Genomic DNA, 15,161 nt, shown 5'->3' with positions numbered 1-15,161 from the left:
AGATGTATTGATCAGAAAAAACTTATATAATAAAAGATTTTTCATTAACACTGACAAGAGTAATGTGTTGGACTCAGGTCTGCAAAATAAATGTGATTATTTTAGACATTCAATGTGAGTGGATTTAAAACAGTATACACACTATAATAACCAAAAAAAGGGAAATAGAAAATAAAAAATCTATCAAAATCAATATAAGTCACTACAATAAAATTACTACAAAAGGAAAAAACAGAAAATAAAGAATTAAAAAAGGAAAATAAAAGAAAAATAAGGGAAAAAATATAGATGCCAGATTTGTCTGTGACCATTATATAATCAGTTGATGTCTCATACTAATTTTGTCAGACAGACAGGAAAGCTGACAGTGAGCCAATCAGATCAAGTTTTAATGGTAGGTGTTAAAAATATACCAACCGCACATTCTAACCTTTCACATTATATTACTATGCCAATGCAGCTTGAATTCATGTTGGTTGAAATTGACATCTTGGCTACCTGGAAGTCTTCAGAAAGCTCCAGGAAGAACCTCTCATACACCCTCAACTCTTCAAGAGGACGTCCAGGGTTCCTTTTGGGATGTAGCTTGTTTAGGTCCGTCTCTATGTCGTCATTCTGATTCAAAATTAAACAAAAAGGGAGCAAACATTTATATATGTAAATGTTACACTTCAGACTGTGTGCTATCTGGCTCTATTTGAAGCTAATGCTCAAGGATCGTGAGTTGGACAGATGAAGGAAGTGAGAGTCTTTTACAAAGACACCACAACCGACTCAATTTGTGATGCCATTTCATTTTGGAGGGATTTATTGGTGCTTGGAAAGTTGTGAGTGCCATTCTGCATTACTTACATAGACTCGGTAAGGGAAGAACAGTGTTTAGATTAAATCAGCTGCTGTAAATGCATGTTTGACATGTTTGACATAGTGACAGGAGAGTGTTTGGCATGGACTGGTGAGTTATGTCTGCCCTCCGCTGGATACTTGGGATCATATGAACATCAGCTCCGCATAAAACTATGTCCCCAAATATGGATGACGGTACGATGATGTGATGATTTATGTAAATCTGATATGAAATGTTTAATAATTCACAAAACCTGAAGTTCAGTCAGTCGTGATGGAAAAATGTTTATAAACATCCGTCATACAGAGAAAATATGCTCAACATTTTGAACTCAACACGCACTTGTAATGCTGTCATGTGAAATATTGTGTGTGCGTGTGAGTGCTGAGTGTTACCGCAGCGAGGAGATCCTTCTCATCGTCGTCGTTCTCAGTATCGTTCTCCGTGTCTGCATCTGCCTCCTCATTATCGTCACTTTCGTCCACTACATCATCCACTGAGCAAACACACACTATTTAGGTGACTGTCCTCACAATAGATATACCATATATTTTGCATTTTTCCTCGCCCAGGCTTGGAGTTCATTATTTCCCACAATAACAGTGTATGGCTGACACATAACCAGACTGGTAAAACTCAACTGATGTTGGTCATTGAGTCTCGTTACAATGACAGGAAGAGAGAAAATGTTAACGAAAAGATGTGAGCAGCCATGATCCAGAGATGAGTGTGAGATTTAGAGGACAGAAGAAATTTTGAGTGTATTTCTTCAGACGCATCGAGCCGGTGATCTCACTGACGAGTTTATGTAATAGCAGCAGCTTGTTATGCTACACTGTTCTCCGTGGTTGGGTGACGGACATCGCCGACATGTTTTTTTGGGAATATAGATGAGTCAACACAACTTTGAGGCAGTTACTGGCTTGTTGTAGCCAATTAGAGCTGTCAAAACTGTGTTGTATATCACTATTTTTATGGAGCTTCTGTTTGCAAAACACAACTCAAATGTGTGAACATGTTCCTTCAACAAGCAGATTTAAGTAATCACAGTGCTACATGAAAAATAACATTTTGATCGGACATGTTTCATTTTAGATTAGATCAAGGGAAGAGCAAAGAGGCTCAAAATATGACAGCCTGTGGACAAATTAGTTGAGTACAGTGCAGTACATAAGTCTACTGGTGAACAAGCAAGCACTAAGCAATGTGTACTAATAAGCATCTGTATTACTAACACGTAATGTGTTAGTTTAGTGAAGTTTTAGTATGACGTGAGTTGAATGAGAAAGCATTCTGAGGATGGAGTTGTATCATCTTACGTACGTCTTACCCTTCTTTAAGGGCTTGTTGCAGAGCTGATGAATCTTTCTTCCTGTAAGGTACATTGTGTGCAGCAGTGTCAAGAGTGTTCCAGGGAAATAATCATTATTTGTGTGTGAGGTCCATAGATTAATCAGTTCGGCCAATTAATCTGCAACGATCAGTAGTGGTTGCTACTTTCATCCATAAAAATATCAGGCTTCTCAACTGGAATTATTGACTTTGAGGGAAAATCATTTTTCAAAAAAGAAAAAAAAAAATCACTAACCCTAACCTACCTTGATGTTTTATGGATAGTTTGGATGGTTAGTTCAGTAAGACAGGATTTACTGGACGATACTGGATTTTATAATTCCATTTTATTGTTCCAAGTATATATTATTATATTTTATTTCTTTACTGAGTTGAGTTCATCAGCCTGGTTTCTTATAAAGTGTTTTAATTACAACAGTATGTAATCTACCATCAGTGGACCTCTTATTTGTGTGTGTGTGTGTGTGTGTGTGTGTGTGTGTGTGTGTGTGTGTCTGTGTTGTATGTAGACTAGAATCTACAAGCAACAAAAAGTGTATGCATCTGTCTCTACTGCATAAATGTCAATGAAAAGCATGCGCAAACACTGATAAGCGCGGCCACACTATAGTGAACGGTGTGTGAGTGTTGGTTAGTGTGCTCTCACCCCCAGGTGGCTGGTTGTACAGCTGTGCCACAGGGCCCGCAGCAGGTACATTTGGCAGCTGGAAGTGGAAGGCTGATTTGATGGTGGGCAGAGGCAGACGGTTCTTAGGAAAACACTTCCTCATGATGAGACTGGAAGTGTTGATCAGTGGATCCAGAGTCCTCACCGGGAGACACTCCTGGAAACAAAACCACGCGGAAAGTAGAGAGAAGGTGAGACACAGTGCGTCTGTACGGTGCATTTATGTGTTGCATGTTTTAAATGTTTGCCATGCGTATGTCACATTCTCACTCACGGTGGATGAGTTGTAAAGGATCCTCATGCCATCAGCCTCTATGAATGCTTTCCTGCCGAGCTTGATGTTGGTGATGTTCCTGAGGCAGACCAGCAGCCCTTTGCGAATTAGCATGTGGCGATGCCGTGTGTCATTGCGATGCCAGTCCAGGTACAGAGCTAGCAAGACAGTCACATATCCACCATCCACTGCACGTCGAGCATTAGTTTCTGTACAGGGAGATAAGAGAGAGAGAGGAAAGAGCACTGACAATTTGTGGTATAGCAAAGTATATTGGATGAATATTGGAAGGTAAGTAACTTATCAATCAATGACAGACAAAGGGTTAATAATGAAGGGAGCAATGTCACATTGACACAAAAACTAATTAAGGATACTGGGAGTCGAAAGTCAATATTATAAAGCAAATTACTCACTGGATTTGAGCAGAGCTCCCAGTGCATCCAGAGCTACCCTGTTGATTAAAAAACAAGACAAATGAGATTACATTATCTTCTGAACAAACGTCAATGGCGGGTCTCCGTTTGCTAGAGGTAAAGGAGATGTAGCCTGTGGATGTCACTACTTAGTTAAAACACCACCATTCATGCTGGCTCATAAGCAAAATCAAGTGCTTACTTGAGCAGACTGGTGTTCTTCTTGCTGTACGGCGCTACGATCTTGAACATCAGTTCCACCACTCCGTTCTTACCCAAAGAAACAGCGTTCACCACTGAAACCAACATCAAATACTCCTGAGTTAACATGGCCAGTGTATTTAAATGATTGCAACATTTTCAGAAGTGAATGTCAAAGTTGAAAATGACTCACAGTTGGTAGAGTAAACCCTGAGAACCTGCAGGCAGGGCAGAATTAGTTTGTTATTCTGTAGGTTCTGTTTCATTAAGTTGATTGTGACGTTCAGAGCGCCGCTCAGCCGTGCCTTCACTCCAAACTTTCTGTCTGAACACACAGGTGTTGAAAGGTCAGTTATGAGGCAGAGATTAATCAAATTTTCAGTGTTTTTGTCTCTTTTGTTTTCTGCATAACACCTAATGATAATACAGTCTTAAGGGCACCTCATAGAGTTTATGACCGTAGCATTGCACTGTTAAGGTGAGAAGTAATGAATATCAACAAATCCTTTATTTGTTTACAAGGAAACTCAGCAGGGCACCTTTAACAGAAAATACCAAACAATAGTTGAAATAAGTGACATGACATTTCAAATATATAAAAAAGTTTTAATAAGTTATAAAATGAGCAAAACAGAGACAAAAGCCAAATCAATTAATAGTCAGTGAAAACAAACATTAGCTGCTCCCCCAGACATTCAATGTACCCTACCTTTTGGGCCGACCTTCGCCAGCAGTGAGTGAAGCTGCAGCATCAGTTCCTCACTGGGAGGAAACTCTTTGCTGGCAGTGATCAGAATCTGGAATAATACCCCAGTTCCTCCTTTCGAAACAAACACTCCGACCCTACGACCTCTGCCTAAGACAGAAAACAACCAATGAGACAGCATGAGATGTGATCAAATATTATTCATGATGGGAGCAGAACAATGTGGCCAAAAGAAATAATGTTCTTAAACATACTACAAGGAACTTTAGCTGGATATAAAACTCTCAATTTAATACTAATTTATCTATATGACCTACATAAGCAAACAAGTCCATCATTGACTCAATTAGCTACTGCTGTATAACAGTTTTGCCTAATGCCTGTCACCGAGTCACATTTCCAACTTGTCTAGGTTGGACACGTCTTAAAATCAAAACTATTCTTTACTATGCCAGAGTGCTGAGGATGCCATTTCCTGGCAATAGTTTTCAATTACTTAAGGTTGCCATGAATATGTAGCTAAAATCCTGAAAAACACAAATCTTAAAACCTTATCAATGCAAGCTAAATGTACAAATTAATACTAATATTAATTATATTATATTTATTTATTTGAGCGGCACAATAGATTGTTTATGCTTTTGCTTTTTTTTTTTTACATTAAATACCTCTCACAGTGATGCAAAAGTGAAAACACTGGATGCGGTCCCAGATAGATTTGTTTCAAAATGAGAAATGACAGTTAAATTGCCCACTAAGTGATTAACCGGCGAGGAAGCAAATGTTGTTATCACCTCTTAAAATCAGGGCATGAACTGCTCATAAATTCTGGAAAAAAAGGAGAAAGCAAACTGCACTCACCCACAGTCAGCAGCTCACTGAGAATGCACAAAATGTTCAGCGTGGTCTGGACATCCCGGGAGTTCTGTCGAAGACACACACAGCACACTTGTTAAACAATATACAGGTGCATACTTTATAGGGATTTATATGTATTTTTTATTTTCTTTAAGGGAAAGGTTACTCGGTGTTCTCTGTCCGAGGTGGGTAATTAAATCTCAAACCAAACAAAGCGTCAGTATGACATTTGCAGCAGGCTTTCCCACAACTGCATGGATGCATTTTATATATGTGATGCATTTTTTAGATTTATGTCTCTGCATGCAGTGTTATTCAGGAAAAAGCTTACATAACGGATGTCTATGTGGTTTAAAAAAGATGTGCCAAAGGGAGGAAAATGCTTTCTTAAAGAAATGGTTTGATCTTTTGGGAAATACACTTATTCGCTTTCTTGCTGAGAGATAGCTGAGAAGATTGATACCATTCTCTTGTCTGTGCAGTGAATACTAAGCTTAGCACAAAGACTGGTATTGATGGTCAAATGTATAGGATACCACTCTATTCATTTGTGCAGACAGAAAGAAAAAAGTACAGACTACGTTTACTGTGAAACTTCAAGGTAGAAAGAAAATAGTTTCTACATGAAGCTGCTCACAACAAGGTCTGTGGATTATCTTAAATTAAAAACTTTCATGTCAAGTTGTGTTGACAAGTGAGCTGACCTCTAGCGAAGACAGGATGACCTCCATGCCACTGGAGCCTTTGGACATCACCTCTTTTCCGCTCTTCTCTGTAACACACAAAAAAATAAAATTAATGGGAAAGTTGAAGATAAACTGAACTGCCTTTGTGCAAAACAATTTAGGGGCTTCTCACACAAGCAGAGTGACGGCTGTTACTCAAAGTTCAGCAGGTTGGCCTGTATATGTTGGGTCGGCCATAAAGGACCAGTCACAATGTCACAGATGATAATCATGGAGCATGTGAAAATAACCTTCCATCGTTGTTTGTAGTTATAAATATTTTTGCAGTATTTACCAATAAATAGATATTAATATCTAAAGCCAAGTTACCTCTAAGAAACTGTCCGACTCAACAAGACAAGGCAAAGGATAAGTGGCTTTGTGCTCTTTTTTTTTTTCTCTCTTTCTCCACCTCTTTAAACTCCATGCTGGCACTATAATTTAGGAGGTGACAGATTCCCGACCTCTTTGAAGAGGCCACAGTGACCGGACCAGTCCTGTCCTGTCCTGAAACAAATGCAAACTCTCCAAACACTAACACAGGACTGAGAGTAGCTGACAGATACTGTCCTTCAACCTTTATGAAACCAACATTGAAGTTGACAGAGTATTATAGATATATAACGAGATAAGAAGAAAGAAATATAAGAAATATGATTCTCTAAAACAATAAATACATAAAATATTACAAAGACTTCACTTTCATATTAAAAGGGACAGTTCACCCCAAAATCAATGCATTATGCACATTTTTCTCTTACCTGTAGTGCTTTTGAAATTGGACTAGTTTGTCACTGACAGGTAAGAGCAAAAAATACATATTTTTGATTTAAGGGAAAACTGTCCCTTTAAAATGTTTTCAGATTTATTGTACAACAGAAGAGTATGTCAAAAACGTGCTCCCTTCATGTCACAAATAACCCAGAGCTGCAGCACTTAGTGATCTTACACATGTGAGGGGTTCATGTGTCTCAATGCATGCTGTGGCCGACTGTCACTGATTAAGAAGACAACATAACAGCAGGTGAATACAGAAATGAACGGTGGCAAGCATTCAGCTTTCCTGATTGATGATCTCTCACCACGAAGCATGTGAAAGTTAAATTATGGACTGGAAATACAGTTTCATACACACACTTTCCACACACTCGCTTTCAACACATGCACACAGCTGTGTGCATATCTGAGCATGTGAACACACATTCACATGCAGTGCCTTGGACAGCAGTGACCCCTTTAAACATTTCTGTCATGCCAGACTTTTTAAAGCTCTCCAAACCAAATGGCATTTCAACACTAATCCTCAAAAACAACACCAAGAGGGGTTGCACGTAAGAGCATCGCGAGAAAAATAAATAAATAAATACAAATTATCAGATAAATCAGATAAATAAATAAATATATATATTTCCCTTTCAGCACTGATGGCTATGCCATTTTAAGACTATCACGTATTGATTTTATAGAGAATCAACAAGTCATTGGTTCGACATTTATTTATGTAGCGATTTGAGTTTAAATCAGTAAAAAGGTTGAGTCGGTATTAAACCCCATAAAAGTTAAATGCGTTCGCATCACCACTGGTTCATTTTTATTACACGAACACATTTGTAATTATTTGCAAGGGAGTGGAATAAAACACTCAATTTAAACAAACTCAACCACACCATCAGTTCAATTTCCAAAGGTTACAAGAGAGCAAAGGTAAGGAAAACATTCTTTGTAGTTCAGTCCGGTTCAGATGACTAAGTTCAGTTTATAGAGTAACAAAAATACTCCGCTTCGGGATTCCACCGGGCTTTCGCAGACTCACAGTTACCGTGGTGAAGGATTATCATGCAGCTGTCAGGATTATCCTGCAGCTGTCCAGTCACCAGAGTTTTTCTGTCAACGACGCTTTCGTTGTCGGACAGCAAAATGTTGCCACACCAGAGACTTCAGGGAGACAGGAGGATTTTCCAGGTCGCTTTCTCTGTCAACTCCAACTACGGTAGTGCCCATGGTGATAAAATGAAAAGTGGAGCTGCAGGCTACCGGTAAGCTACACTGTCAGCTTTGAAGTATCATTTTGTTTCTTCTTCAGACACTTGTGCCAGACGGCTGCCAGATGCACACAAACAGGCAGGCGTGAGGAGAAAGAAAAGTACTCGGAGAATCACTGATCCTGCTTTAGATTTCAATGATCGAAATTTAAAGCGTCTTTAGATAAATTTTCAATTTGTAATCAAAATCTTGACACCACTAATAATAATAAAAACAATGATTTGCTGAAATTCTTACCCGTTTACCCACTGCATTGTGCAGGTGCAATGATTTGCCTGTAAAAAAGTGTGCATTAACCTTTATGACTGCACTAAAAAAGTAAAGAGGATAGCCAGCTAATTTTGATTTGCACAGTAATGTGCAGATGATGCCAATCATTCATGTCTTTCCTGATGATTTAGTTATTATTCAGCTACGGCTGACTGTTTCAAGAGCGGTTGTTCAAATCTCACTGTAAAATATATACAATATTTGTGCCCCTTGAATTGCCATCATAAGTAGTGTGAAAGTCTATAATTTGGGGGAGAGTTAACATAGATCTTACCTCAACTAGTATATTTTCTAATATATTTCCATCAGTCAGGATCCTACCTGTTGGGTCTGGAGAGACCACAGGTTGATAGTATCTCCTGGTATAGCGGTACTCCATTTCACAACAAATTCACCAAAACTTTGTTTGAAAAGTAGACCTAATTTCCAAAACATCCAGGTTTACTCTGGAGTCCAAAGGTTTCCAGTGCAGATCTGCTGCGTCTAAATAAGTTTAATCAATATTGAAGCGTTAGGACGCTTTGTTTGTCAGTTAGGCTAGAAGTAAAATGCTCAACTGGTCACTCCTCCAAACTGTGTACCGACACAGTGAGCTGAGGGGCAACCGCAGGACATTATGAACCCAGAAATCAGCACCGCCCCTTACACGCGACCAGAAACCAGACCGCTGGCTGCGCCTATAGAACACTGACAACTGTACAGCTGACCTCTCCTCTTTCTCTTGCCTCCCCTCTTTCTCCTACTCAGCACTGTGATGAAACGGAAACCCAGGAAAGCCGCCATCCTTTAAAAATTAAAATAGACACTGAGCAGCAGAGAGGAAAAAAACAAAAACATGCTGCCTACAAGTCCAATTACCCAAACTAAAACTCCCATGGTCTGTAGAATGATCTTTATATATATTTTTTTATTATCTATACATTAGATGTATACATTAGGCTACTCCAATTACAACACCAGGCTTTCTTCTCTCTCAATCAGCCTTGTTCTTTTTCTGGGTATCTTTTCACTGCCTCCTAAGCTCTTAAGACTCTAAACATGAGACAGGAGTACAGCAAAGTCCCTTCTGGGGTGTATAGTTACTGTGAACAGGGTCACAGAACCCCTACTTCCCCCTAACCAACGTCACACTCATACACATTTTAGACAGACAGCCAAGAAGTAGATGAGAGAGGAACAGCTGATATATGATGACTGACAGAGTCACAGACAGAAGCCTTTCCACTGCACCTATCAGTCACGATGGATTAACTACAGGTTTCCATTTAAGTCGAGGAAGCTATAAATTCTGTCTCAAGAAATGACACAAATCAAGAGAAGTGACAGGGGACAAGTTCAAAGCAAATTCAAAATGTGCCAGCAGGCTCAAAATACAGGGTAATGATTCAGCAGGATCCTTCACTCTGCACTGTACCTGCACACAAGGAGTCCACCGAGGCTTGACTCAAGCGATTACAGGTTGTCCTCGCTCAAAAAATGCAAGCTGAGCAACCTGGCTCCAGGACAAACTTAATGTAAGAGCTACAAATAAGGATGGAGTTTGTGGTTCAGCATCCACATGGGAAAACAGTTCAAATCTCCAGTAACGAGCTGGGCAATGCCAACAGTGGCAATGCAATCGCAATAAACCCATGACTCACTCTTCCTTTTAGTCAAAAAGAAGAACCACCGATCGGATCCTAATTAAGTAATGGCTGCTCGTATGATTTTATTTTAATTATTTATTTTATTTAATCCTTTACTTAAACAGGTGGTCTCACTGAGATCAGGATCTTTTTTCAAGAGAGACCCGTGAACAAAAAATGAACATGTACAGCTTTAGCATAGACAACAGACAGATATAATGTGAACAAAATGCTTGTTTTGTCAACCAACAGTCTAAACTACAAAGGTGCTCACTTTAAAGTGATGCAAAACTGAGAAAAGCAGCAAATCTTCACAATTTGAGAATTTGCAACCAGAAAACATTGTGCAATTTGGCATGATAAGGCAAATAAGTATCAAAACTACTTTACTTTTTGGCCATTTGAAAAATCCACTCATTAGCCAATTATTAAAGCAAAAGAGCAATAATGCTTGCATCAGAGATTTCCATTCATCCAAGCTCCTCAGAGCAGCAGAGAGGCACCCTGCTAGCAGACCCACGCTCATGTTTCAGTCTGTTCTACACAGCGACGCGGCACAATGCTTTCTTCCTCAGCTGTCAGATCTCCTCTCTGCTCTCCTTTCAAAAGAGTAATCAGAGAAGCAGATCGGGAGACATCGGATCAATCCATCCACACTTTGACTACAGCTGCACTAACCCATCTCTATTTACACAGCAACTGTACTGAACACGATTGTAATGAATTAATCAACTCGACTTGAGGAACTGAAGCTTTGCATCAATGTATTTTAAAAGGGGACCTCCAACAAGTTTGCACATCACAGGCTGTTGACAGGTGTTGTAGAGTACTACTGCACACATGACAAAAGTTGTACTTAGCCTTTTGTGGCTCCAAAGGGAGCTGCACAAAGTTTGATAAATGTCCCTGAGGGGGTTTCACTTCAGTCTATCTGCAGACTATTAGTCTGAAAATGAAGTAAATTTGGGGAAGTGGAGGTAGAAGGAAGCAAGCTGAACAGATCCGTGCAGCCCGCTCCTCATCTCTGCTTGAGTCTAGCGGTTATAGCATCACATGATAAGCAAAACACACCCAAATCTCTTGACTGAACTGTTGTTGGTTCAGTTGAGTTGGGTGGTCAAGAAAGAAAAATGTGTAAAATAACAAGGACAATATCTGTTTCTGCTGCATTTTGAAACTTTAGAACGCAGTGCAATAATAACTAGCAAGAGTACTCCCTGTAAAATCAACATGCAGACTAGCTGTGCCTATCGGTGTCTGTGCTTAATGCCAGGCAGGTTATAGGGCTTAACACTAACTTTTTAAAGTGGTCTGAACTTCTGCTCTTGATTGCATATAACACAACAATGTCACATTTATTGTTTTGTAAACACTTCTTTACAGTCACAATCACCTGCAGGTGGCAGCACTGTTCATTGATATCAGGCCAAAGATAAAATATCATCCTTTGGTCTCCGAAAACATGCATTAATATATGGAATAGGGTTGCGACGCTGATGACATTTCCCCATCAACTTAATAGCTTGTGACCAAACTGGTGGTACCCATTAAACCAGGCTTTTTACAAGAGATACATTCACCATCTGTTGAGCATGTGTTAATGTACTGCTTATGTAAAGATTTTCTACAGCTGCAGCTTCACATTAAAAGCATTTAATAGGTGAAATATGAGTTGATGTAAGTAAACATGTCACAGCAGGTGCAATGTGTTCAGTGAGTTTATCATTCACCAGTATTGTTAAAAATGTGTCTATACAGCAAAACAACAGTCATTTTCTGCATCTGTTGACAGCGGATCATTTTTAAATATGTCAGGGAATCGTTTTATACAGTCTGTGGGAGTAATGAAACAAGAACCAGCTTCGGTTAGCTGTTAGATGAAAAGCTCCAGGCAACAGGCTAAACACATTCAACTTCTCACTGACGCATTAATGTTATCAGGTTCCTTATTAGCATTGGGTTTGAATCCAAAAATATTGCCAAATAGGCACTTTTGCTTTTGGCTTTGACAACAAATCCTCTGCCATCACCTTGTGGTCAACTCTCCTTACTCTTGTCACATGGAGTAAAATGTGATTCCTGCGACTCTGTGCTGAAACTCTGCAGCTGCTGCTGTATGGAGCTGACACTTCCAGCTTGGAATAGCAGTATCCATCATCCATCTAAGTATTGATGTGAAAAACCAAAACAACGGCAAGTAATGAAACCTGTGTGTGCCAACTACCATGACAAGCCTAACACGGGAATAGATTGTCGTTTTTTAATTGTTTCAGTTTGAGTATGGATGATTGCATGTTAGTTCTTGTGTGTGTATGTTTTCTCTTACCCTGTGTCTGTATGAGATGAAGTATCTTTGCAGTGACCTGTCTTGCCGTTTCCACATCCTTCAGCATGGCCTCTCCATTCATCCTCTCCAGTTGGCCCAGGAGCATCAGGACCCTGGAGTTACTGGGGACACTGGAAACACACACAAACCAAAACATTTTTACTTATTTATTTTTACATTTTTGAAGACTGTAGTGTTTGTCCAGGATAACTTAATTTATAAATGCATTCCTGTGTAGACACTTGGAGAAAGGATAAAAAAAGAGTGTCAAAAAGCTGCAAACACCGTACGTGGCAACCTGTCAGGATTTCTTGGTCCTTGTCCAAGATTATAAGAGAAAGGTGGATCAGTTTTATCACACAAATGAGTCAAAGTAACTACCACTGGGTGACACTAGATAACAAGCATAAAGCAGCGACTCATATGCACGAATGCCCTAGTATGCCCACAGTGAGTCAGATTTGTCTCAGCCAAAAACAAAACAAAAAACAAACAAACAAAAAAAATAGCTTTTTTCTGTAATACAGTGCAGTTCTATAAAATTACTAAATTACAATCCATGTTTAGAAAACTGAGGCAGTCTCCTTGCGCTTCACTATTTTTGGGATGGTGACCCATCCCCCATTTATAACCTTAGCACAGAGGCGCCCAGCTGGAAACACAAGGTTAGAGGTCAGTTGTTGGTACAGCAACGGCAAACATGGGAGAGCGAATCAAAACTCTGTGATTGAACCCAGTGGAGCCGAAATTCTCATATGTCCTTATAAAGACACAGGGAGAAGAAGTGCATGTGCTGAGACAGCGAACGAAAAAAACTGGAAAAATTTAAAGAATGATGAAAAAGTGATGTAAGTAAGAAAAACACGACAGGACAAGTAGTGCCTAAATAAACATGCTGCACATTTGCACACCGTTTCTGCACTGCTTAATGATGAACGCTATTTGTGTGTTACATTATTTTTAGTCATCATGACAAATTCATATAAAAGGGTTCAAGCAAGACAAACTAATTATCCGCTTTGCTGCACAAATATACTTTCTTTCACACAAAAACAAACAGTGCAACGGGAAGAACAACAGCATGGGTGCAGAGACAGTGAAAAGGTAGAATAGTACAAGAACAGGATTACATCAAGGATGGTAGAGGTAAGCTCTCAGTGAGACAGAGAACAGATGGTTGTGACAGAGCAGCTTTGACACAGAGACAAGTACAAACATATCACAGCCTGCATGATTGCATGTGTATGCATATAACATTTCATTTGTTTGTCTCTAAACAGCAAAGCAACTCACCCTTTCTCTGTGGCCATTTTGGGTTTGTTCATTTTTACCACATCAACATCTCATGTCGTCTGCAGGAGAAAGAGAAAAAAAAGACCTTACTGACCAAAAAGAAGACAAGCATCAACATCCTGTACAATGATTAAAAATGAGCGACATCAACCTTTGACCCATGTGCCCAAAGAGAGCCCACTGAACTCCCTCTGTTGTAATCTCAGGCTCTAGTTAGCCCTGTAACGATGCCAAAACCAGAAGACGACAAACCAAATTGCTCATAGCTGTGAATGTGTTCATTTAGCTCTGTGACAAACTAGTGCCCCGATGACTGCTGGGACAACCTGCAGCAGCAGATTGATGGCTCATATTAACTGAACCAGAACAGAAACTATCAGAGACGCAGGATCTCCTGACTGATTTTACACAAAACAAAAAGGGGCTGCCCTGCATGCTGCAGATCTCAAATGTCTGGAGACAAAGGACCTGTGAACATGGTTATATGAACACAAGTTCTGACAAAAGCAATATGAGTGTTCGGCTGCATTACATCAAAGGCAATTGGCCATAACTCGTTTTAAAAGAAGGAAAAAAAGCAGCTTTATTTAGGGAAAACGTCAAGCACTCGACTAAAGCAAATAGGACCAGGCTTGCATTTTTAGTTTAGATTGGGTCAGAATGGACAGAGGAGATAGTTTAGACTTTTAATTTTTAAGATGTCATGACAATGACATCTTAAAAATTGCACCAATAAAACACAATACAGTTGAAATCCAGAAACAGCTACAGTACACACAATATTGAGAAAGCGGCTTTTCTAAAACTTGCAGAGTCAGACTGCAAAAGCCCACCACCATTTCTTACTGGACAGGTACAGACAGATAAACACCCTGAGGGTCGTGTCTTGATATGGGTCGAGGGGGAGAATGGAAGTAGCTATTCGTCAGACCATAAACATATAATGTGTCTGAAGTTGTCTCCAAAGCAATTGTACCACTGACATGTCGTGGAGGTCAGTTTACACGGGACAGGTCCTTCCACATACCAGAATTAAAATTCCATTTTGATAACATACTGTCATAACTCCCGCCTGCTGGGAAATATAGGTTAGTCATAACGCTATTGTTAGCAAGGAAAACAGATCTGCAAGGCTATTTTACAAGATGCTTAGTTAGATAATCTATCCTCCACTGCACCTGCTGTACTAGTCACTCATTAACGGCCGCCTGTCTGCGACAGCGGGCTAGCTAACAGAGAAGTATGCTAACAATAATGCTAAATTAAGCGCTCAGGCTTCGCTAGCTAGCGGAACTGGCCTGTATAGTACTAACGAGAACGATGATTTTACGAACCTGTATGGAAAAGGAACTGTTATCCCATGCAGGGAGGACCAATTCCAAGATAAGGGGGACTGCTACGGTGTGTTTGAGCGTTGCCTGAAACGCCCTGATGATGTTGTGATGAGACCACCACCAGCCCCAACTGTCTGAGGGGCTGACGGTTGAACAACGCGAGACTACGTTCCTCTGCGTGGTTACAGGCACAATATTGGACGAGGGGGGAAAATTCAAGAAG

General features: G+C 39.8%; 1 protein-coding gene across 1 annotated transcript in view; it reads right to left on the bottom strand.

Annotated features, from left to right (window-relative positions):
* agtpbp1 (ATP/GTP binding carboxypeptidase 1) overlaps positions 1-15,088 on the bottom strand; it is a 30,822-nt gene extending 15,734 nt beyond the window's left edge. Inside the window, exons 1-13 of the mRNA XM_084360057.1 lie at positions 14,939-15,088; positions 13,605-13,663; positions 12,312-12,442; positions 6,027-6,094; positions 5,326-5,389; positions 4,468-4,614; positions 3,952-4,083; positions 3,760-3,853; positions 3,558-3,595; positions 3,142-3,350; positions 2,847-3,024; positions 1,243-1,343; positions 499-615 (exon numbers count right to left, since the gene is read on the bottom strand). Coding sequence (XP_084216183.1) covers positions 499-615; positions 1,243-1,343; positions 2,847-3,024; positions 3,142-3,350; positions 3,558-3,595; positions 3,760-3,853; positions 3,952-4,083; positions 4,468-4,614; positions 5,326-5,389; positions 6,027-6,094; positions 12,312-12,442; positions 13,605-13,636 — 1,311 coding nt within the window. The 5' untranslated portion in view covers positions 13,637-13,663; positions 14,939-15,088. The remainder of the gene's footprint in view (positions 1-498; positions 616-1,242; positions 1,344-2,846; positions 3,025-3,141; positions 3,351-3,557; positions 3,596-3,759; positions 3,854-3,951; positions 4,084-4,467; positions 4,615-5,325; positions 5,390-6,026; positions 6,095-12,311; positions 12,443-13,604; positions 13,664-14,938) is intronic.
* Between the last annotated feature and the right edge of the window lie 73 nt (positions 15,089-15,161).

The sequence above is a fragment of the Pagrus pagrus genome, assembly GCF_965226575.1.
Source record: "Pagrus pagrus genome assembly, chromosome: 8".
NCBI lineage: Eukaryota > Metazoa > Chordata > Actinopteri > Spariformes > Sparidae > Pagrus > Pagrus pagrus.
This window is presented reverse-complemented; position numbering and strand designations above follow the sequence as displayed.